At 60.7% G+C, this 23,504-nt stretch overlaps 2 protein-coding genes across 6 annotated transcripts in view; one reads left to right on the top strand and one right to left on the bottom strand.

Annotated features, from left to right (window-relative positions):
• ADGRB1 (adhesion G protein-coupled receptor B1) overlaps positions 1–4,940 on the top strand; it is a 64,414-nt gene extending 59,474 nt beyond the window's left edge. For all 3 annotated transcript variants that reach the window (XM_055545642.1, XM_055545640.1, XM_055545641.1), the window contains exons 27-30: positions 1,612–2,315; positions 3,280–3,315; positions 3,500–3,604; positions 4,160–4,940. In XM_055545642.1, coding sequence (XP_055401617.1) covers positions 1,612–2,315; positions 3,280–3,315; positions 3,500–3,604; positions 4,160–4,357 — 1,043 coding nt within the window. In that variant the 3' untranslated portion in view covers positions 4,358–4,940. The remainder of the gene's footprint in view (positions 1–1,611; positions 2,316–3,279; positions 3,316–3,499; positions 3,605–4,159) is intronic.
• An 11,085-nt stretch (positions 4,941–16,025) lies between these two features.
• Positions 16,026–19,731, bottom strand: LOC129626539 (maestro heat-like repeat family member 5). 3 transcript variants are annotated; one of them, XM_055545703.1, is made up of 5 exons: positions 19,561–19,731; positions 18,594–18,749; positions 16,726–16,828; positions 16,520–16,594; positions 16,026–16,288 (listed from the first exon to the last, which is right to left on the bottom strand). In XM_055545703.1, exons 1-5 carry the CDS (start codon positions 19,573–19,575, stop codon positions 16,158–16,160), a joined length of 480 nt encoding a protein of 159 aa, XP_055401678.1. In that variant the 5' UTR covers positions 19,576–19,731; the 3' UTR covers positions 16,026–16,157. The 3 variants fall into 3 exon arrangements, with proteins under 3 accessions (XP_055401678.1, XP_055401680.1, XP_055401681.1); XM_055545705.1 differs by having other exon boundaries at positions 16,026–16,283; XM_055545706.1 differs by having other exon boundaries at positions 16,026–16,200.
• Positions 19,732–23,504: the final 3,773 nt, after the last annotated feature.

The following is a 23,504-nucleotide window of genomic DNA, read 5'->3' as shown; positions in this document are numbered from 1 at the left end:
GTGCCCCCATCCTCAGCCCTCTGTCCCTCCTGTGGGGCAGTGTGGCTGAGCCAGCTCTGTGAGGCCCGGAGCGGCCCACCCTCCTGCCCCCTCGCAGGCCTGCCTTCTGTGTTGCCGTCATTCCTTCACTGTTGGTCCATCCGCGGAGGCGGGGCTGGCCGAGCTTCCAGGCTGGGGGGACGTCACTGGGAGCAGTGAGCCTTAGGCGGGTTTCCAGGAAGCAAGTGCAAAACCAGGATCGCTGCCCAGTGAAAGGAAGCTGTCCAGGTGTTGTCGTATTGTGAGCCAGGTGTCAGGGCCTCGCAGGACCAGCTGGTTCTGTCCCCTCTGACCCGTCAGACGTCTGGGAGCATCTTTTCTAGAGGTGGCCGTGGGGAGGGGCGGGGCCAGTCCTGGGTGCACAGTGTCAGGTGTTGCCAGAACACCAGGAAGGCTCCCTGGAGGAGGTGACCTCTGGCTTGATTCCTGCTCCATTTTCGCCTCATGTGCCAACCTCCCTGAGAGGTGACCCCCAGAGTTGAAAGCATTTGGGGTCTTGGGCCTGGTCCTGTGTGGAGCTGGCCTCTGTGAGCGTCCAATTTGTTTGTCTTTGGTAACCTGCCTCAGCCTGGCCTGTCTCCTCGAGAGGAGTCAGGGGCCAGGGCACAGGGGCCTGCCCAGGCTGGCACAGGGGCCTGCCCAGGCCGGCACAGGGCAGATGGGGGCCCCAGCGAGTACCCAGGAGGTCTGCAGGGAATCTGCTCAGGGGAGGCCCACGGGGCTAGACCCAGGCTCCAGGTGGACAGCCGGAGGGGAGGGACACGCATGGGAGAAGCAGCGAGGGGGCCTTTCCCGACCCTGAACCTGAGACGAGTGGCAGGGAGCAGGTTTGGCAGGGAAGTTGGTAGGTTGGTTGGGCCGCAAGTTCCAGGGCAGAGCAGGACTGCAGACTGGGTCTTAGTGTTGGCGTTCAGGGGGTGGAGAACAGAAGGGGCCTGGGACCCTGGCTGTTGGGGAGGACGAGAAGGAGGACCAGGGTGGGCCAGTGCCCACTGGTCTGGGCAGCTTAGAGGAGGAGGAAGCAGGAAGCAGCTGACGAGCCAGGGTGTGACATGGGCGCCTGTCCACCGCCTGTGCCGGTGTCGGGGGGTGGCGGGGAGGGCGCTACCTCCAGACCAGGTTTCCCGAGGACTGGGCCTCAGTGGGCTGTGGGCAGCGCTGCCTGTCGCTTTGCATTTTCTGTGGGCTGGTAGAGGCCGAGCTGACCGGCAGGGACGAGGCAGGCGGTGGGGACGCTGCAGCCCAGATCGGGTGGAAGTCAAGGCAGCCTGGTCCTGCAGCTGCACAGCAGAGAGGCTGGTGTGCGGTCCTACCCGCAGGAGGGCTGTGTGCCACGCCGCCAGGCAACACGGGCTGCCCCCATGCACCCGCCAGCTGCTGTGGGTGGCAGTCATCTGTGCTCTACAGGGAGGCACCCCTGCGTGCCAGCCTCCACTGAAGGCACACGGTAGCACAGGCTGCCACAGCACCAAACACAAGGCTGGCAGGTGCCCAGATCAGTCAGCAGCTGAGACCCAGGGGGCCTGGTGCCACCCTCTTCGGCCACCCTGACCCCCTCGTCTGTCCCCACAGTGCTGAACAAGGACATTGCAGCCTGCCGCACAGCCACCATCACGGGCACGCTCAAACGGCCATCGCTGCCGGAGGAGGAGAAGCTGAAGCTGGCCCACGCCAAGGCGCCCTCCAACTTCAACAGCCTGCCGGCCAATGTATCCAAGCTGCACCTGCACGGCTCACCCCGCTGCCCCGGCGGGCCCCTGCCCGACTTCCCCAACCACTCCCTGACCCTCAAGAAAGACAGGGCGCCCAAGTCGTCGTTCGTTGGCGACGGGGACATCTTCAAGAAGCTGGACTCGGAGCTGAGCCGGGCCCAGGAGAAAGCCCTGGACACGAGCTACGTGATCCTGCCCACGGCCACGGCCACGCTGCGGCCCAAGCCCCCGGAGGAGCCCAAGTACAGCATCCACATCGACCAGATGCCCCAGACCCGCCTCATCCACCTCAGCATGGCGCCTGACGCAGGGCTCCCGGCCCGCAGCCCGCCCTCCCGCCAGCCCCCCGGCGGCGGGCCCCCCGAGCCGCCCCCCACCCAGCCCCCGCCGCCCCCACCCCCGCCACCCCCACCGCCCCAGCAGCCCCTGCCCCCACCGCCCCCCATGGAGCCGGCACCCCCCAGCCTGGGGGAGCCCGGGGAGCCTGCTGCCCACCAGGGGTCCAGCACAGGGCCCGGGACGAAGACAGAGAATGTCTCCACGCTGTCCGTGAGCTCCCTGGAGGTAAGGGGGTCCAGGGAGCTGCTCCCAGGACAAGGGGAACCTAGCGGGCAAGGCACGGGTGTATTGGCCCTGCGGGTTTAGGCGAGGGCTCAGCTGGGGGTGCGGGGCATCCAGGTGGGGTGGCAGCCAGCCTCAGGGAGCCCAGGCCTGGAAAGCCAGGAGGCCAGCGTCTCCTCTGTAGAATGAGGCCCGTTGGCAGGATGGGAACCCGAGGCCTGGGCTGGAGCGAGCTTGCCTCCCCCTTGCCCACCTGCTGTGTGTCAGGGTCCTGCCTGGGAGGGGGGCAGCATCTGCCTCCCTCCAGCCCTGCTCCCGGGACCTGCCGGGCCCACATGGTCCTGTCTGTGGCAAAGACACAACTAGTCAGGTGGTCGCCCTCAATTGTGGTCTCGCTGATTGCATAGGGCTCAGGAACCCTCAGCTTGGACAGAGTCCAGCCCCTTCCGTGGTTGAGCAGCACGCCCCCGCTTAGGCCAGCCTGGGACCTGGAGTTGACCCCCAAGCCCTGCTCAGCCTGTAGGATAAGGGCTCAGGGTTGAGGGGGTAGCCAGCCAGGCCCAGCACCTTCGGGGAGCCCCACCCTCTGCAGTCCGGGCTCCCACCTCCTGGCATGTGCCTTGGGTGATTCAGCCCCAGGGTTCCAGTTGTGTGGCCAGCCAGAAGTGCTACGACCCTGTGTCGCAGTCTCCTTGTCCCTGGGGGCGTGTCCTGGGCTGCCTGAACTGGACACCCTTGCCCAGCCCTGGTTGCCAGGTGTCTCCAGGCAGAGTAGCCTCTAAGGGCCCGGGATGCTGAGAGCCATAGCTTCAGTGCAGTTGGAGGTGTGTCCGCCGGGGCTCGGCTGGGAACAGGGGTGGGCCGGGGCAGGGTGTCCCTGGCCTCCCTCAGCCTCTGGCAGGAGCTCGTGTCTAGGGGATCTGAGGGTATGCTTTCCACAGTGTACACCAACCCCTTCTTCCCACAGCGGCGGAAATCACGGTATGCGGAACTGGACTTTGAGGTGGGTCCTGGTGTACCCTGTCCCAATCACCCGGCCCAGGCCTTCCAGCAGGTGGGGAGGGGCTGGGGAGAGGGACCGCCCCCCCTTCCCCGCATCAGGAGCCCAGTCTCCAGGAGCCTGCCCAGGCGGGGGCAGAGCAGTCCCTTTCCTGGCTCAGGGCTTGCTGCCTCCCCTCCCCCTGCAGAAAATCATGCACACACGGAAGCGGCACCAGGACATGTTCCAGGACCTGAACCGGAAGTTACAGCACGCAGAAAAGGACAAGGACGTGCTGGGCCCAGACAGCAAGGTCTGGAGGGCGAGGGCTGGGGCGGGGCTTCGGGGGGCTGAGCCGAGAGTGGGGAGGGGCGTGGGCCGGGCATGGACGGGGCTATGAGCCCTTAGGTAAGCCCTTTTCTCCTTCCTCTGGTCCTACTTCATTCATTCATTCATTCAACCTTAGGATTGGCGTGGCCCAGCTCTTGCTATACCCTGGAGGGACAGGGCGGGTGGACGGGTCTGTTCCGGGGCCGGCGGGAAGGGTAGACAGCACACCGGGCTGACCCTGTCCTGGGCGAGCCTGAGCAAGGCTGCCCCCCGGTGCCAGGCAGCAGCCAAGCGAGGGGTGCTGTGTCCTTCCCGGCAAGCCACTCCCACACCCTTTACTCAGTGGTGGGGGTCGCCGCCCTTGTGCCATCTTGAAAGGCTCTGCTCCCAGGCTCCCCACTCTGTGCTTGGGTCTCCCTGCCTCCCGCACCTTCCTGCATGGCCCCTTCCTCACGGCCTGCTGCCTTTTCTCCATGCCCCGTCTGCTCTGCGTCTCTCTGACTGGGCCCTCACCTGTCCACTGCCCACGGGCCAGCAGCCAGAAAAGCAGCAGACGCCCAACAAGCGGCCCTGGGAGAGCCTCCGGAAAGCGCACGGGCCGCCCGCCTGGGTGAAGAAGGAGCTGGAGCCGCTCCCGCCGTCCCCACTGGAGCTGCGGAGTGTGGAGTGGGAGAAGTCGGGCGCCACCATCCCGCTGGTGGGCCAGGACATCATTGACCTCCAGACCGAGGTCTGAGCGGGCGGGCGGCGGCCACGCACCGGGCCACGGACGAGGGACGCTGCTCTGCCTGCTCCTGCCGCAGGACGGGCACAGACACGCTCGTGGGCAGCGGGCGAGGCCCGCGCCCCGGCCTCAGGGCGCTCGGACGGCGGCCAGGCAGAGGCCCGCAGTGCTGGGACCAGAGCCAGACGGGACAGGAGACAGCAGCCCCCGTGGGCACAGGGCTCCGGAGGCCGAAGGTGCCTCAGACTCTGCCCTCCTCGGGCCCAGCCCTGGCGGGCGGGCAGACAGCCGCGAACAACGGCCAGACCGGGCGTGGCCAGCGTCCCCGGGGATGCCCGCCTGAGCTGCTGCAGCAGAGGACCAGCCTGCTTGGCCCGGCCGGCCTGGCACCGTTTTTTAGACACCCCCACCCCTCGGAAGCAGCCAGCTCCCCCCCAACCCCTTCCAGGGCCTGGGTGCCCCTCCCCAGACCCAGGTGGAGAGCACAGCCCTCTACCCTACGCCACCCAGGGCCAGGAGCAGAAGCCCACTCCGGGAAGAAACAGGGGTGGGGAATCTATTTTTTCTCTCCTTTTCTTTTCTTCAATAAAAAGAATTAAAAACCCAAGTTCTCTCTGCGTGTCTCTTCTCCGTGCAGCACACACGCCAGGACCTTGGTGAGCTGGCAGTGGTCTTCGCCGACCTCGGTGGCCCTCCACCTGGGCGGGGAGGGCTGGGGAGGCCTGGGGACTGGTACCCACCTGCTTCTCAGCCTGAGCTCTGAAACGGTGGCTGAGCGAGTGGATGCTGCGGGTCCTGCCTTTCTCCTCTACTTCCAGCAGGGGGCAGCCTGAACCTCCGCAGGGAGCTGGCAGGAGACCTAAGGGGCTGCTGTTGGTGGGGTGGCCAATCCACTCACCCTGGGCTGTGCGCCCCACCCCGGCGAGCCTCAGGGCCTCTACCAGCCAGGCAGACCTCCTGGGCCCTGAGAGGCAGCAGGCAGTGGCCTGCCCACAGAGGAGATGTGCATTTGGGGGCCCCAGCACCCTGAGATTATGGGCCACTAACGATGTCATCCAAGAGGAAAGCAATGTCAGAACCAGCTAAAAAGCCGTGGGTGCTGCCTGGCGCAGGATTCCCGTAGCAGCCTTGCCCGTCCTCTCCCCAGCTTGTAGGCATCTCACCAGGCATGGGTCACCCGTGACCCTGCCCCCTCCCCCATAGTCTTCACCAGCAGCGGGAAGGGGAGGACCTTGGTGAGGGCTGCCCGCTGTGAGTGACCACAGTGACCAAGGATGGAGAGAGACCGGGGACCTTGCCTGGCTGGGAGGGGCTGAGTGACCACTGTGACCCAGTGTGAGTGGACAGCAGGGAGGGAGGGAGGCATGCGGCAGCCAAGAGGCGCCAAGCCCTCCAGCCTCGCACAGCAGGCACTTGGGAACCACTGCTTCCCCAGGGCACACAGCCTGAGTCCAATTCTGAACACTCCAGAAAGCCAAAATGTGGGGTGAGATTGGCCAGCAAGACGTGACCCAAAATGAAGCTCGTTATAGCTCATTTGCATCTCTAAACGCACACTTGCATGTTAGCATGTTCCCCCTGGGGTGTTCGGTGGAACCTCACATGTGCACCGTACTGGCTCGAAATCCAGAGTCCCGAATTCCAAGCCCATCTGGCCAGGGGGATTCAGATGAGGACCATGGCCCGTGCTGCCTCCCTCTTCTTCAGCTGTTATGGAAGGAAGCTGGACACCCTAGGAGCAGGGTGTCCAGGCGGAGGAAGTCCTGGTCCCCAGCAACGCCCCCGGGGAAGGAGGCACGGAGCATGGGGCCAGGGTGTGCAAGTCTGGGGTTCTATAGAGGGCTCACCAGCATCATCGTGGAGTGACCAACACAAGTTCCGGCCAGCTCCCTGATCTTCCCTGTCCTGTTTGTGCCCAGAACCATACACCAAGGAAAAACTGAAGGAAAAGCACTGAAGACAGAATGGAGCCCAAGCCACCCACTCCATGCACACAGGAGGAATGACTCAGACGGCGTGAGCCACTGGTGTCGGGGCTTGGTGTGCGACCAGGGTCAAGACTGAATGGTCAGGCTCAGGGCTCAGTATACGAGCAAGGTCAGGGCTCAGCGTGTAATGAAAGTCAGTGTCAGCATGTGACCAGGGCCAGGGATCAGAGCAACCAGAATCGGGATCAACCTGTGACCAGACTCCCCCAGTTTCCCCTCAATCCTGGCCCTTCTTTCTAAGAAGGCCATGTCTTCCAAGAGAGGCCACACATTATCCTGCCTGGGCCCAATGCTCACAGCTCTTCAGTGCTCTTGACGCCTGGAATGGTGACCAGGCACAGAAATTGCTCTCTGCTCCCTGGCTTTCACTGCAAGAAGCCCCCAGGAAGGGTTCCACAAGACTCACCAAAACCCGAGGGCCCTGCCTGAGTCTGCCATCCATCACCTTGGGGTAAGCCCTGTGCTGGGCAGCGTTTCAGGTCCAAGGGCGTGAGGTACTCAGAGCTGGGGCAGGGACCACCGCAGCCTTCAGCTTGCCCCTGTATTCCTCCAGCTGTTCAGAATGCTGTGCCCCCAATGGGGACATCTACACAGGAGAACGCCGAGACTCAGGGGCAAAGAGATCTCGCCAGTCCCTCTTGGTGGTGAGCGTGAGGGGGCATCTAAGCCCCACTCTCCAGGCTCTAATTCCTGAATCTTTGCCCTTATGAGTGGGTTACCCAAGGGCAGCCATGTAATCTGTCACTCATGAAGCCGAGAACATCTGCTCTGCTGCCCGTCGCCTGCCTTCAGCAGCACCACTGTGCCCAAGGGAGAGGGGTGGGGCTGGGCATGGTGGTGGTTACTATGATGGGCAGGAACGTGTGCAGCCCGGGGTGGTGGTGACAGTTTTGTGGATGGAGCTGGAGATGGAGGTAGTGACGGTGATGGTGGTGGAGATGGAGATGGAGATGGGGGTAGTGACGGTGATGGTGGAGATGGAGATGGAGGTAGTGATGGTGGTGGTGATGAAATTGGAGATGGAGGTAGTGACGGTGATGGTGGAGATGGAGATGGAGGTAGTGACGGTGATGGTGGAGATGGAGATGGGGGTAGTGACGGTGATGGTGGAGATGGAGATGGGGGTAGTGACGGTGATGGTGGAGATGGAGATGGGGGTAGTGACGGTGATGGTGGAGATGGAGATGGGGGTAGTGACGGTGATGGTGGAGATGGAGATGGGGGTAGTGACGGTGATGGTGGAGATGGAGATGGGGGTAGTGACGGTGATGGTGGAGATGGAGATGGGGGTAGTGACGGTGATGGTGGAGATGGAGATGGGGGTAGTGACGGTGATGGTGGAGATGGAGATGGGGGTAGTGACGGTGATGGTGGAGATGGAGATGGGGGTAGTGACGGTGATGGTGGAGATGGAGATGGGGGTAGTGACGGTGATGGTGGAGATGGAGATGGGGGTAGTGACGGTGATGGTGGAGTTGGAGATGGGGGTAGTGATGGTGATGGTGGTGGAGTTGGAGATGGAGGCAGTGACGGTGATGGTGGAGTTGGAGATGGAGGTAGTGACGGTGATGGTGGTGGAGTTGGAGATGGAGATGGAGGCAGTGACGGTGATGGTGGAGTTAGAGATGGAGGTAGTGATGGTGATGGTGGTGGAGTTGGAGATGGAGATGGAGGTAGTGACGGTGGTGGTGGAGTTGGAGATGGGGGTAGTGATGGTGGGGAAGATGCAGATGGTGATGGTGGTGGAGTTGGAGATGGAGGTAGTGATGGTGATGGTGGTGGAGTTGGAGATGGAGATGGAGGCAGTGACAGTGATGGTGGAGTTAGAGATGGAGGTAGTGATGGTGATGGTGGTGGAGCTGGAGATGGAGGTGGAGGTAGTGACGGTGATGGTGGAGTTGGAGATGGGGGTAGTGATGGTGGGGAAGATGCAGATGGTGATGGTGGTGGAGATGGAGATGGAGATAGTGATGGTGATGGTGGTGGAGTTGGAGATGGAGGTAGTGACGGTGGTGGTGGAGTTGGAGATGGGGGTAGTGATGGTGGGGAAGATGCAGATGGTGATGGTGGTGGAGATGGAGATGGAGGTGGAGGTAGTGACGGTGATGGTGGAGATGGAGATGGGGGTAGTGACGGTGGTGGGAGTGATTTTGGTGCTGGTGATGCCTAAAATGGCAGTCACCGTGATTTTTGTTGCTGATGGTGGGGCTTCTGGGATTGAAAAGCAGAATCTCACCGGGTCACCTTGTCCCCCACGCCCACAGACTAGGAGCATCTGGAGGGCGAATGGGTTGACAGGTAGAAGGAGGGGTGCATCAGGACAGTGACTACAGCCTCTGAGTCACCTGGGGGTGGAGCCGTCAGGAGCCGACATTTCACCAGCACCCACACTCCTGAGACGGGAGGCGGCTTCTCCTCACCTGGCTTCCGTCTGCTCACTCCCTTTCCTGTCACCAGCGCCAACAGCGCAGGCACGGAGGGACATCCAACAAGGCCCCCTCCCTTCCCTGGGGTGGGCCCGCCTCCAGGCAGGTAGAGGCTTTTTCTGGCTAAGTCTTCCCACCTGCCTCTCCCCCTCTGCACTTCCTGGCCCCCGTCCAGCACAGACACACTTGCTGTCAGGAAGTCCTCCCTGCGGTCTAACCTCATGCTACAGTGGGAACGCTTCCTGCCCCCAGTGCCTGACCCGCTCAGTTCTCGTCTCCCCATCACTGTCTGGGCTGCTCATGACCACCAGGGGAGCACCCCTAGCCTCCACTGTCCCCTCTGTGTCTCATTGAAGAGGAATGATCGACCCCTCCACCCCCAGGCTTCCCACGCAAATCCTGTGTGCTTCCTACCCCAGGGCTGGTTCCAGAACCTTCCACTGGCTTACAGTGTCCTTCCCAGTCCTGCTCCACCTACTCACGGTGACCTCTTGAAACCAGGGTCTGTGTTGGGGAAGGGAGGGCCCAGAGAACCGCTGCCTCCCTGAACCTTCTCCACGTGGATCCCCAAGGTGACAGGGCAGCTGGGGTGCCACTTAAGAAGCCCAGAAAGTGCCACCCACCCCTGTCTCAGTGGTCCTGCCTCCCTGGGAGGTGACCAGGCCATCCACGCTTTCTGACAGAGGTAAAATCTGGGGGACCGGGCCCTCCGCTGAACTCCCCAGGCCCCAACAGGTATCTTGACTGAAGGCCTTATTCTGAGAAAACCCCACCCCTAGGCCCTGGGGAGGGGACCAAGGCTCTACCTGGAGCCCCCAGAAACTCAGAGCACAGTGCTGGGGGGCGGGGGGTACAAGGCCCCGCCCATGTTCTGGTTCTGCCACTGGCTGCCTGTAGCCCGTAAGGTCTCGGAGCCCCTGCCAGTGGGATTCCACAGTCCCCTCCCTGCAGCCCCCGGGGAGACGGTGGGCTGATTCTGGCCCCAGTGGGACCTCATCTGGCATGTCCCCCCCCACCCCCTGCTCCCCCCTACCCACTGCAGCATCCATGCCCCTGCCCGGGTCTGCAGAGAGGCCTGCAGAAGGGCCCAAGGCACTGAGACCCCCCAAGCAGGGCAAGCCGATGGTGGCCCCTGCTCCAGGCCGTGGGTCTGCCGGAGCAGGCGGCCTCGACCTCGGGCAGGCCCCTCCCCGCTGGTCCTCGGTCTCCCCTGAGGCTCAGCCGAGACCCCCTTCCGGGGCCAGCGTTCTGGCTCGGTACTTCTCCAGGCCCGGGGAGCAGTGGGCTCCCCGACTTATTTTCTCAGGCCCTAAAAATAGCCAGGCGAGGAGGGGCGCCTCTGAATAGCTCTGAGTGTGCCAGTCACGGCCCTACTTGGAGCGGAAGCATCTCCAAATAAGGCCTTGGCAGAGGCGGAAGCAGCGCCCGCCGGCTCTGCTCACGTCAGCAGCGCCCAGCTGCGCGGCTCCCCAGCCTCGCCCCCAGGACTGCCAGCCCCAGGGCCGCCCCAGAGGGTGGCCGGGCCTGGGGCCGGGTGCGGGCTGGGGGCCTGGCAGTCCACTCAGGCTAGACGCCCGGAGCCTGCCAGGCTGGGCGCGGCTGCCTGATGGAAGTGCGCTGGCCCCAGAGTTTGGAAATACGGAGCCTGAGACTCTGTCTGGAAACCCGCGCTCAAGGGTGGGGCGTCAGCACAGTCCAGTCCAGGCCCCTCCCCAGGCCTGGGGGACGGGAGGGCAGTGCCTCTTCCTCCCTACGACCGTCTGCACCCCATGCCCAAGCCTGGCCTCCCAGCCAGTGGGCACCCTGACAGGATGGGGAAAGCCAGTGCTGGGCAAGGGGGTGGGGTGGGGTGGGGGGTGGTAGTCGGACTAGGAAGGCGGAGGAGGTGTTGCTGGGCTCAGATGGCTCCCTGGGAACACCATATGGACCCCCACCCCGGAAGGGGAGTTGGGAAGAGGCAGAAGGCGGCGCCCCCATGGGCTCCCTCCCTCTCTGTCACTCGGAGTTCCTTGGGGGGCAGATGGTAGGTGGGGGGGGCCTGGAGGTCGAGGTGCCAGGACAGGTGGGCTGCCCCTGGCCTCGGGGGCCTGTCCACTCACTAGCTCTCTGTGTCTGTGGCCCCGTGCCATGCCTCGCTCCTATGTCCTTCCAGACTCCCTGAGATCCTTTCCAGGCTCAGAGGCCCCCAGCCCCTAGTGGGGAAGCGATTGACAGACTCCACCCCGGTCCCTGCTAAAGGCCAGCTCTGGGCTGGAGGAGGGTGGGTAGGGGTGAAGGGCAGGGAAGGGGAGGGACGGGGTGGGGCTGGGTGCTGATTCTTAGGAGGAGAGGGTGGGACCCTGAGAGCAGCGCAGGCAACCAGAAGAGGGACGTGATCCCCCCAGGGAGGGGACAGGCTGAGCCTGCAGGTGGGCGGGGTGGGTAGCTGGGCACCCAAGTGGGCCTTCTGAACACAGGTTCAGAGGCTGCTGATGGGGTATCAGCCCTTGGGAGGAGAGAGAGACTCTTCCGGCCTCAGTCTGGCTGGAGTTCCCCGTCCTTGCCCCTCCCCAGTCCTGAGTGTCCCCAGAGTCAGGTGGCTTTGGCCTGGGGGTCTGGTCCCCCTCAGAGCAGGCCTGCTCTCCCAACAGCTGGGGTACTGAGAGAACCTGGGGGAGCAGGCCCCCCAGAGCACACAGGGAGGCTGCACAGGCCACCTCTACCTGCCTCCGGGCGTGTGCTGGGGAGAGGGACAGCACAGTAAGCGGAGTGAGCAGAACAGGCCGAGGCGGGGGCCAGGCTGCAGACTGGAAGCCCACGCCCAGGGCAGGGGCCACTCCGGACTGTCGAGGCTGAGGTGGGCTCAGTCCGGGCAAATTGCTCCAGTGTTCTCTGTGGCCCATCGACGCTGCCCCCGCCGTGCGCCCCAGGCCTGCAGGGACTGTCGCGGTGGGTGCAGGGCTCCCTGAAGTAGCCCTCAGTGAGGACCTGAGCCTTCACAAGACTCCCTGTCGGGACAGAGGGTGGACGGCAGGCATCCGGTGCTGTTACTAACATCCCCCTTTGCAGAAGAGGAGACTGGCCTGCAGGGAGGCTGGGCAACTTGCCTGGAGTCGCAGGAACGAGTCAGTGGTCTGACCGGTCTCAGCTGCAGCTGCTGTGCTCTCAACGCAGCACTGGCCCCGGGCACAAGGGAGACCCATCTTGCCCGGACCCCGGCCTGGCCCCAACGGGGTCTCAGGCGGGAGGGCAACCTCGCTTCCTCGCTCCTCCTCCAGCCAGGACCCATACCCACCCTGACTCCCTCTCCACCTCCGTCTCCAGGAATCTGCCTCCCTGGCTTCACGCGACTCTTCCCCGTCTCCCCTTAACTAGTCCTGCTCATCAGCATTAAATTATAGAACTAGTCAGGCTTTCTAGTTCTTCCTTAGTCACTTTTAGCACGCTGTATATTTTTAGAAATCCACCTATCCCAACTACATTTTCAAATGTATTAGAACTGAATTGCTCATCTTGTTCTCATCTTTTTGATTTCTGAGGAGCCTAGTTGGGTCCCTTTGTAGTGCCCAGTTGTTTGAACTGTGCCTTCTCTCTTTTCTTTTGTCTTTCGGTTATAAAGAACAGACTCTGGGCTTTGTGTTTTAATCATATTTTTTGTAATTACCAACATCTTTGGACTTGTTTCCCCATCTTCTTTAGTGTTCTATATTTGTCCTGTTTTCACTCTACTTAAAACAAAACAAAACAAAACAAAACCCTCTTTCTTAATTTTTGGAGTGGTTACATTTAACACATTTATTTTTAGTCCACTTTTATCTTTTATTTGTTGGTAAACTATACAGATTCTATTTCCTTTCAGCTTACCTTTCAGATGTTGAAATATAACCAGTTATTTGACTTAAGAACCAAATTTTATCAATATATTAACCCCCCTTTCATACAACACAAGGACCTTGGAACACTTACTTTCTTGGGGCTTACATGGTAATATTTTCTATTGTTTTCATTCTGTATTTTTCTACTGCCTTTAATTAGATATTATTATCTTTTTGTGGCTTCCCTGATGGCCCAGCGGGTAAAGAATCCACCTGCCACGCAGCAGACACAGGAGATGTGGGTTTGATCCCTGGGTTGGGGAGATCCCCTGGAGAAGGAAATGGCAGCCAGCTTCAGTATTCTTGCCTGGAAAGCCCCATGGACAGAGGAGCCTGGCGGGCTACAGTCCAAAGGGTCGCCAAGAGTCAAACACGACTAAGCACGCAGGCATGGCATTATCTTTTTTAAAAACAGACAGCATTTGGTTATATTTACTTATGTGTATAACAGTCTCTTGGCTCACCACTTAACTGGATTCCACACCAATTCCAATTCATGGGTGTACATGGGGGGTTTCTCCCACACCACCAACAGGCCGTGCTCTATGCATCAGCTGGCTGTCCTCCAGTTCAGCTCAGCTCTGACCCTCTCTCTGCAGCAGCATCAGGCGCCACAGGTTAAGGCCTCAGCCCACATGGCTACTCCCTCCACACACGCTTCAGACGCCAGCCTCGAGTCCAGGTAGTCACCTGTGCCTCTGAGCACCAGCTGCGACTCAGGGCTCCCAGGCCCCCGCCTGGGTTTGGTGGATATGCCAGAGCTGCTCGCAGAGCTCAGAGCAGCATTATACTCGCTGCATCACTGGTTATGGTAACAGGACAAGGTTCAGGAATAGCCCGATGGAGGACGCACAGGGAAAGTGTGGGGAAAGGGCTAGAGCTCCCACCGTCTCTCTTCTCCATCATCACTTGTTCTCCAAATCCCTGCCTTTGGGCTGTATGGAGGCTTCATCACAGAGACAGGATTGATTAAAGCCCTGGCCTCTGGCCGTAGATGCCACCTCCAGCCCCTCTCCCCTCCCCAGAGCCAGGGGTAGGTTCACAGTTCCCTCTGGTCCCAGGGTTGACTCTCCTGGCAGCCAGCCCTCTCCTCTGGTGGGTCCAGAAACTACCTCTTTGACATGCAGAAAGACTCTTTCAACCTCATCACTTATGACCTTGCAAGGGTTTGGGGCACTCTGTGCCAGAAGAGGGAAGAAGACCATGTGTGTGTTTCTTATTATAAATCACCCTATCGCACCAGGGTATTTTAGGTTTCATTCCTTCCTCCTGGAGTATGTTTTCCTAAGCCCCTCAATCTGTTGATGGTAAACTCTTCTTTCCATAGAGGATTAAGGTCTGGCACGTTATCACCACTGCCCACGCAAGTCCCACTCTGGCTTATTAATGTGTTTATTTATTCTTCTTTACCCCCATAATCCTCCCACCAACCTATAAGCAACTACTCTAATTTAGTTAATGTGCCTTTTTTGTTTGTAAGTGCTCTTAGGGAGGAAAAAAAAGTGTTTTCTAAAACCTTTTTATTCTGAAATAAGCTTACAGGAGAGTTGCCGAGATAGTATAGAGGTTCCTTATACCCTTCGCAAGCTTCCTGTAATGTGAACATCTTCTATAACCACAGTAATAAAAGGTACATATTTTAAATTTATTTAAATTATATTGCTATATATCTCGATTTTGTTTTTCACTTTTTTTCCACTAAGCTTTTTTTTCCTCAAAGATCCATCTGGGTTGCTATGTGTGCATCTGATCTGCTATTTCTCTTTTTTCTTTCTTGACATGGTTTCTTTTAATAAAAAATACTGCGGAATGTGTATCACAGATTATATGAAGCTATACATAACAACATTCTCTGTGCGTAGAAACTGTGATGTGCGTTCTTGAATTTTATATTTTTATCCAACTTTATTGAGATATAATGTATATATAATAAGCATCACCCATTTTAAACATTTGATGAGTTTCAACAACATATGACTCTCACAGCCAAGTGAGACTGGGGTGAGGTCTGGACTGAGACCCTCACAACCATCACACGAGAGGGACACGGAAGTGCTGATTTTCTCATTGCTGAGTTTCAGTTCCTTGTTATGTTTTACATCCTTTATCAGATACGTGTTTTGCTAGTACTGTGTCTTCCAGTCTCTGACTGGTCTCTTCGATCTTTCAACAGTATCTTTTGTAGAGCAGAGTTTTTTAATTTAAAAAAATATTTTTAATTAAAAAAAATTAGCATCATTTTTTCCTCCATGGATTGTACTTTTGTGTTCTGTCTAAAAACTCATTGTCACATCCAAGGGAGATGGATGTGGTCTGCGTGTCCACGTCTCAAATGTCCCCCCATCACAAGCACCGCTCTGCACTTTCGGACTTGTACTAGGATCTCTTTGTTTTGTAAATGTGGGAGTGGAATTGCTGGGTCATCAGATATGTGTATTCTAGTCATCCAAGGGTCAGACTGCTCTCCACTTGTTCACACCACTGATTCTGAGAGGCAGCCATGTATCAAAAAGTACAGTTACTGTAACTTATCCAAGATCCGGTTGTATTTTGGTGGGAGGTGTCTTCAGAGCATCTAGTCTGCGCACCATGGAGGCTGGACTCTCTCCCTTTATCGTCTGTCCCACCTGCCGACCCTGAAGTGACCTTGGGAAGACCTGCGTCCTTCTGCCTTCCTTACCCCCAACCTTGGGAGCACTCCGCACTGCCCACCCCCTTCTCTCTGTAGACACGCTCTGCCCTTGGCTCCTGTGGCTCCATACCACCTCCCCACAACTGCTGACGTTCAGGGTCCTCGCTGGGCTCAGCCAGAGGCCCCCACCTAGGCCCTGGCAGGAGGGAAGACCTCGAAGGGGAAGGGGTAAAATCTGGACTGGGAAGGATGGCCACCCTGGACAGGGCTGGGCAGGGCCCCTAGACTCTGCAGAGGCAGAGGGAAGGCCTCGGCCGAAAGGCGGTGGAAGGTGGGAAACAAACTGCCAAGGGTCCCAGGGCCACACTTCAGAGTTAAACAGGTTCCTGAGGGCAGGATGGGCAGGGGTGGGATGCCCATATAGCAGAGGGTCGGCACAGGAAGGGGGGAGCTCAGGGCCTGGACCAGAGTGAGACACATGGAAGATTCTAGCAGTTGGGAGGCAGCATCATGGGATCTGGAAAGGCCGGGGAGGGGTGAGGAGGGGGTGCCAAGGCAACCCCCGAGGCTCCAGGCCCAGTGCCCTCGGGGGAGTGCCTGGCTCACGCAGCCAAAGGAGATGCCCAGCTGAGATGCTGAGGACCCTGTGTTGCCAGCCCTTGAAGTCCAGGGCCAGTCAGCATTTGGGTCTGGAGGGGAGGCTGCCAGGCCCTGGCTGAGGAGGGGGCATCAGGAGGGCTCAGGGTAGGAAGAGCCCAAGGAGGCCAGAAGAAACTCCTCATATTTAATACAGAACCAAAAAAACACAACACAACAAAACCAACTGCAAACATTGACAGCCCCAGACTGACTCAGAAGATCATCACATACTGGGACAGTTCAGTGACGTCTTCGGAGAAGTGCTTGTAGAATTTACGGCTCACGGAGTCCGGGTCCTCCTTGAGCATCTCGAAGTCTGCAGCAGAGACCCAACGGTCCTCCAGCTGCGGCGCAGCCGGCCGTGGTGTGGAGGGCAGGCGCAGAGGTAGGGGACAGGACCTGCCCTGGGAATCCGGTCTTTGAAGACACTGCCCTTCCGGGGGCTCCATCAGAGCGGTATGGGGGGGTCACGGCCTGTCCCCAGGGCCCACGTGGGGTGTGTGTGTGTGAGATAGGTCATGGCCTGTCCTGGAATCAGTTCTCAAGAGGAAGATGACGGCCCACCCTGGGGAGGGGCTGAGGCCGTTCCAGCATCAGGGGAGTTCCCATGTGGCTCAGGGTGGCCCTGCACTTACACTTCTTGAGGGTCTTCACGTCGCCCTTCTTAAGGTAGAAGCAGAGATCGGTGAAGTAGTCCTGCAGGATGCCCCCTGCAGGGGGGAGGGTGAGGGCCGCTGAGGGAGGCAGGCAAGGACAGGGGCAGGTGCCCGGCTGGCAGACCAAGTGGACCTCAGGGCCCGGGAGTGTAGCTTCACGTGGATTGGGCGATGGCCACACCTACCGATGAACTTCATGGCCGTGAGCTTCAGGCGCCTGTTGGGGCTGTCCAGGTACGCCAGCGCCTGCATCAGAAACTGGTGGTAGCTGCTGAAGTTGCTCTCTACCTGGGGTGGTGGGGAAGGAGACGGGTGGGCGATGGGCGGTGGCCCTCATGCTCCCTGGCCCTGCCTTCCAAGCCTGGAACCGGGAGGGCCACGACCCCGGGCTGGGTCCAGGGCTGGTCCAGGGCTGGCCCAGGGCAGGCAATCTGGAGCCCTGGCAGGGCTGAGCTCTGCCAGACTGCCCTTCTCAGGCCCATCTCCGGTGGGACCTTGCTTCCCGGTCGCCCCTCCCTCCTACGGTCCAGATGTCTCCCAGGAAGTGGCCTCTGCCCCTTCTGGGAGCACTCTGGGCTCCACAGGGTGAGCCCACAGGATGCGGGCGGTCTGCGGGTCTCCTCTGTTCAGAGGGGCATGTGCGGGGATCTGGTGTCCTGCTGTTCCTCCATGCTAGGGAGCAGGGCCCTGTCTGCGCCTAGAGCCTGCAGCTGCCACGGCCAGGGCAGGCATCGCCTTAGGCCCAGAATAGAGCTGTGGAGCTGCGGTGTCTCTTGCTCTCTCCAGCCCATCCACGTCCACCTCTGCACACATCTCCTCCGCGCTGGGTGGGAGTCTGGCCCACTGCCAGTGCTGGGACCTACAGGGCCTGCCCGACGTCCACACTGGGACGTCAGGGGCTGCCATGTCCCCCGGGGCCCCTCCACAGCAGTGTGGGGCTGCTGCCGGCAGGGCCCCCTGGTCCAGACCTGTGGCAGGGGTGTGGTCTCCTGCGTGGCCCACCCTGGAGGCCCTGAGTGCCATGGCAGAGAGGCAACAGCGTCCTCCCAGAGGCTGAAGCCTCCAACCCAACATGGAGCCAGCATTTAATAAACACCCACAGGACCGAGGCGAGGGCACCTGAGGGAGTGCTGGCATCTGCCCCGCCCACTCTGGGAACCCCTCAGGGGACCCTGTCTGCACCCAGCCCGTCTCCACCTCCCTTGCCTCCTTGCCACTCCCCCGGGGGGGGCCAGCATCTCACCATGTAGATAAAGATGTCATTCTCAGCGCCTGGGCCATGACCCCAGGCCAACTTGCTGAAAAGCTCCTTCCGGAACTCCCACTTCAGCAGGATGGCGCAGCGCAGGAAGGTTAACTTTGTCTTCTGTGGGTGCCCAGAGACAGGTCACCACCTCCGCACTGCGCCCTCCCGGGCCCAGCAAGCACCGCCGCCCAGCTGTACCTCAGGGGAGCTGCACCACAGCAGGAAGTGGGGCCCCGCGGCAGTCTTCACTCCCCGAGACCCGCGGGTGTCCTGCTGTCATTCACAGGAGGGTTCCAGCGGTGCCTTGGCCATCCAGGCCTCCTTCCCAACCCTGAGTGCGTCTCCCAGTTCAGGGGCTAGGCACCCAAGGAAAGCGCGTTGGCCGTTTGCTCACCCGCCCCCACCAGCCGTGGACCCTGGTCTCGCGACTCCTTTAGAGAGTCCCTGTGTCCCCGTGATGGGCAGAATTGTGTCACCAAGATCCATGTACTGAAGTCCTAAACAACAGGACTTTAGGGTATGAATGTATTTGGAGAAAAGGTCCTTAGGAAGGTGACTGAGTTAAGGCGAGGTCTGAGAGCCGCCTTGATCCAGTGTGACTGGTGTCCTGATAAGGAGGGGCGATCAGGACACAGGCACCCAGGAGGGACCAGCACATGAGGCCACAGGGAGAGGACGGCCATCCACACACCATGGAGGGCGGCCTAAGGGCGCTGGCCTTCCAGGCTCTGGATCTCGGCGACAACGCCGGTGGCGGCTTACAACCGCAACCCAAGCTGACGAAGACAGGCATGCCAGACCACTCACCGTGACCACCTCAGGGCAGGTGTCGGCCAGGTGGAAGAGCAAGGGCACCAGGGCCTGGAAGGCATGGCTCTTGAGCGCCTGCCGGAACTTCTTGCCACCGCTGTAGATGACATCTCCGTATAGGAAGATGGCTCCGCCGCGCACGCCCTCCTGCTCCTGCCAGAGACGGGCAGGTCTTCCCCTCAGCCAGGCAATCTGCCGGCGCCCGAGGCCCCACTGCAGCCCCAGCCCCACCAGGCCACTTGCCCTGCCTGCTGCCACCCACCTCTCACCTTCCGTTCCAGCCCAGCGATGGCAGTGGCCAGTGGGTGCCATCATGCCTGCTCTCTTCAGCACAGGGTGAGCCGAACCCCTCCCTCCACCCCCCGTCCCTGCTGCCTGGGCTGCCCCAGCACGGGTCACAACGGCCGGCTGCCCTCTCTCCTGGCTGCCCACTCCTGCCGCCCCCTCCCACAGCTGCCGCCTTCTGCTGGGTTGGCCTCTTACCCCGGTGTTTCTCCTGTGCTATTTTTCTGGGGGCCTTGGGCTGCCAGCAACCACACCTCCAACTCCCAGGGAGACTGGGACGGGGGTTAGAGCACAGACCCCGGAGCCGGCTCTGTCACCCGCTAGCCCTGTGACCCTGAGCAAGTCTTCAGTGCATGACTCAGTTTCCCCTTTTATGGCAAGGGGCTGACAATAGGCCTTTGTCCTTGGGCCACACTGAGTGCTGAACCGCACTATCCTACTCTGCGCCCCAGTTCCTCCAGCTTCATCAGACCACCTTGGGACAGCAGCCCTGGAGGTCTCCTAGACACAGCGTGAACGGTGGCAGTCTGCCTACCCACCCCCCACCCCCCACCACACAGTCCCTGAGGACTGTGCACGCCGTCCCTGAGGTCCTTCTGGTGGCCCAGCGGCCCTGCCTCAGTTCAGGCCTCACCACTCTTAAGCCTCTCCTTTATTCAGAACCCCTGAAACCATTTACCCTGCTCTCACTCATTCTCTACGTGTGAACCTAGGTGGGCCCTGCCCTCTGCTCCCAGCCCACCGCCACTTCTGGGTGAGGAATGAGGATGACTCTCTCTGAGGCAGCCTCAAGGCCTCACAGAACCGTCCTGCCCTGGGCCAGGTTCCCGCTGGGCTCCACCTGTGGACGTTATCCACGACGCCAGGAGCAGCAGCTTCGGCTGCTCTGATTGGAGGGGGTTAACCTCTCTGGCTGCTCTGATTGGCAGGAGTTAGCTGCCCTGGCTGCTCTGATTGGAGGGTGTTCACTGCTGTGGCTGCTGATTGGTAGGGGTGGGGTGGGAGACGGTGTGTGGCGGCTCTGGCTTGGTAGGAGTTAGTCGCCCTGGCTGCTCTGATTGGAGGGTGTTTGCTGCTCTGGCTGCTCTGATTGGCAGGGGTGGGGGTGGGCGTGGGGTGTGGCGGCTCTGGCTGTTCTGATTGGCAGGCTTGGGCACTAGGTTCCTCACGGCTTCAAACAGTGGCAGCAGGTGCTGAGCCATCTTGACGCTGACGGCGCCGACGCCCTGGGCACCCAGGTGGTGCAGGACGTCACCCAGGATCTCCATCAGGCCCAGCAGGTCCTGGGGCTGGGGTTTCAGGAAGCTGTCCAGCAGCCTGGTCAACTGATTCCGGAGCAGGACCACCTGCCGGGAGACGCGGCTGCCCGCTGGCCCGCTCGGCGGCCTCCGTGATGCCCTTCCCCTGGCGCCACCTCCCCAGGCCAAGTCCCCCTCTGAGGCCGCCTCTCCTCCGCACTCCTGGACCCCCTTCGCGCCCAGTGGAGACCCGGCCCCAGCCCCCAGCCGGGGTCTTGGAGGAGGACGTGTGCCCGGAGGCCCACAGGGCAGGAGGGGGAAGGGCGTCCCCATAGAGGTAGGTGTGAGCTCTCGGTGTCTGGGTGGAGTATGGACGGACGACCTGGCAGGAGTGCCTCTGGTGAGGGGTGTCTACCTGGAAAGGAGGCCGGGGTCGCGGACCTCAAAGTCGCTGAGCCCCTTCTGGTCCAGAAAGTCTAGGACCCGCGGCGCTGCGCAGTGCAGCAGGGTGACCCCAGCCCTCTCCGTCTGCCCCACCCCGGCCTGCTGCGCCTTCCTCATCCACCCCTTCCGAGGTGACCTAGGCGGAGGCTGTTCTCTACCGCGCCCTCGTCCTCCCTGCCCTGCTCCCTCCTCACCTTCTGAGGTTGCATGAGGCTACTGCTGAGGCCCTTTAGGCTCATGGCCCTCACCAGCGGGTTGGGGTTGTTGAGGCCCAGGTTCAGGAAGCTGTCTATGGTTCTCCGAGACATGTACTGGGTGAGCTCCTGGCCACTGAGAAACTAGGCAGGGGCGGCACAGTCAGCTCGCCAGTTACTTACGGCTGCCAGGGGAGATGGGCCCGTAGCCTGGCATGAGACAGCGGGGCTAGAGGCACGGCAGCGCTTCCAGGCAGCAAGTAGACCTGACATGGGAGGCGGAAGCTATGGGGCCTGTGTTTCAGGAGTAGGGATGGAAGTCCATCCTCTGTCCTGAGGGCCAGAGGGCACTGGTGAGGGGCTGAGGTGAGGCATGGCCGGAAGGGGCTGACCTCTGTGATGATGAGGATGGCTACGATGTTGTCCCGTTCTTCAGGGCTCTTCAGGAAGATGACCGCCTGCCCCAAGACCGCTTTGACCTCACAGTCGTAGTGGGCCATGGCCCTGTGAGATGGAGGAGGCAGACAAGGGGACATGAAGTCTCCCTCCTTGGCCAAGGGGACCCCTCTACCGCAACAGACCTTCCTTACTCAGGGAGATGGCCCAGGTGACTCAGTCTGGAGTACAGGGTCCCATAAGGAGTTTCGGAGGGCGGGGAGGTCCATCAGCGGTGTGGTCTGGGGCAGGCCCCTCCCAGGCTTGGAGCTTACCTGGCCAGGAGGGTCACCCCTTCGGTGTAGGTTTCCAGGTGCTCAAAGAGCTCCCAGCCCCTTAGCAGCTTGAGGTGGGCAAATACCTCCCAGTAATTGGTGGTCCAGAAGAGACCCTTTAGAGCCTCCAGGCATGTCCTAGGGGCAAGAAGGGTCTTGAGATGGGGTGAAAGAGGACAAGGGCCCACTTCTCCAGCATAACCTGCGCTCTCCCAATTGGGTGGTGTGAGCAGCCTCCCTCCACGTGCCCCTCCTGCAGGAATTGCCCTTCTGGTCGTGGTCTGCTGTTCAGTCCCCTGCTCCCCACCCTGGACCCCCAGGTGGGACCAGAGCTCATCCTTTTTGGGTGGGTCCCCAGCCCTTAGCCCTGGTCCTTTTGCCCACCAGGGCTTCTAGGGGTGAGTGGAAGGAGCCAGAAAGAAGGTGTGGGTTGGGGTCCTGAGAGGGGGCTGGGCCCAGAGGCTGAGTCTTGCATCTCACCTGCAGGGGCTGAGGGCTTTGGCCTCCAAGGCCTCCTCCTGGTAGTCGGACATGCCCTCCACCACATCCAGCTCAAACAGGTAGTGAAGCTGGGTGAGAAGGCCCAGGAGGATCCCTGCGAAGGCCCAGCGCACCGTGGCCTTGTACTCATGTATGTAGAGGAGTTCATAAATGGTGCCCAGGGCCTGTAGCAGGACAGGCACTGCCCTTGGTCCCTGAGGAGGGTCTGGTGCCAGCCTTGAGCTGGCCCCATCCTGGGACTCAGCATCCAGGGAAACCCTCTGCCAGACCACCCTGGCCTCCCCAGGGCCCCCGGATGTCAGACTCCATTGCAGGGGTTGGGGTGCAGGGGAAGGGCTCACCAGCAGGGAAACAAACTCGGCCTGCACCGGGACCTTGATGAGCTCTCGGGGGGGCCGCAGCTTCAGCTTCATGTAGAGCAGCGTGATGACCTTGCGGGCCAGCCGGCTGTTGGTGGCCAGGGCCTTCCACAGGGGGATGACCTGCCTGGGGAGGCAGGGATCAGTCCCACCAGCTGGCTGGCCACTCTGGGTGAGGGGCCACTGGGACATGACCCCAGGGCAGCAGGGCAGTGGAGGTAGCCAGGCTCTGCAGGATCAGGGAAGCCCCTAGACTGGGGGGTGGGGTCCAGCGGCTATCTTCCAGTGACCCATGGTGGGGGGGCCCTGCTTGAAGTTCTGTCTGGGCTGGCTCTCCCCAATATTCACATTCAACCCCGCCTCGTATCCCATTGCCCAGGATGTGAGCAAACCTTGTCTTTCTCTTGCCTGTCCCCTCACTTGTAAAGTGGGGCTCATACCCAGCAGGGTGCACCCCTCAGCAGCCTGGGGGACAGGTGAGCCCTGGGGTGAGTGTCGGGGGACACAGCTGACCCCACAGCAGGCTGCTGCTCCCCGAGATACTTCAGGAGGCACTGTGACTCTAGCACCCCTGGACCTCAGAGTTCACACACCACTCAAGTCAGGTTAGAATCCCACTGCTGACTCAGCTACCCTGGGCTGGCCAGAGGCTGTGTTTCTAACATGACGCCATGGCCCTCACGGTGTGGCTCCTGGAAACCCCGCATTAGCCCAGGGGGTGGCTGGGACATGGTGTGCTCAGGGCTGGGCAGCGGCGGGAGCTGCTGGGGGCTCGTTAGTGCTGTCACGTTCCCCAGCTGACCTCCCCGCCCTCTGCAGGTTGGTTCCTGGGAGCTCTGAGCCTGAAGGGATGCATCCATGCCATGGGGCCCCTCTTGGGACACTCTGCCTTAGCCCCTCAGCGTGGCGCATCTTCAGAGACCCCTGGCCGCCCTGGCTCTGGAGTCTAGGCAGTGGGTGGGGTCGGGCTGAAGTGCGTGGGCAGTTCTGCCTTCCCAGGAACCGAGTCAGTTCGGGAAGTGTCTTTGGACTGGAGGGTGGACCACGGAGATGGACGGATGTTCACCTTTGGGCCGTGGGCGCAAGTGACCTACCTCTCTGAGGGAGGGCACAGGGACAGCATCACTTCGACGGTCTGCTGCGTGTGCTGCGTGCCCAGCACCGTCACGGCCTTCAT

The sequence above is a fragment of the Bubalus kerabau genome, chromosome 14 (assembly GCF_029407905.1).
Source record: "Bubalus kerabau isolate K-KA32 ecotype Philippines breed swamp buffalo chromosome 14, PCC_UOA_SB_1v2, whole genome shotgun sequence".
Taxonomy (NCBI): Eukaryota; Metazoa; Chordata; class Mammalia; order Artiodactyla; family Bovidae; genus Bubalus; species Bubalus kerabau.
The sequence above is the reverse complement of the archived record's forward strand: the minus strand, read 5'-3'. Positions and strand labels throughout refer to the sequence as shown.

Excerpts from the sequence above, each read along its gene's own strand:
- LOC129626539 (XM_055545703.1), bottom strand. Across the intron at positions 16,829-18,593 it reads CCTGCCCTGAGGTGGTCACG|GTAGAGAGCAACTTCAGCAG; the intron begins GTGAGTGGTCTG and ends CCACCACCCCAG. Across the intron at positions 16,289-16,519 it reads CGTGAAGACCCTCAAGAAGT|GGCAGGTCCTGTCCCCTACC; the intron begins GTAAGTGCAGGG and ends CCGGATTCCCAG.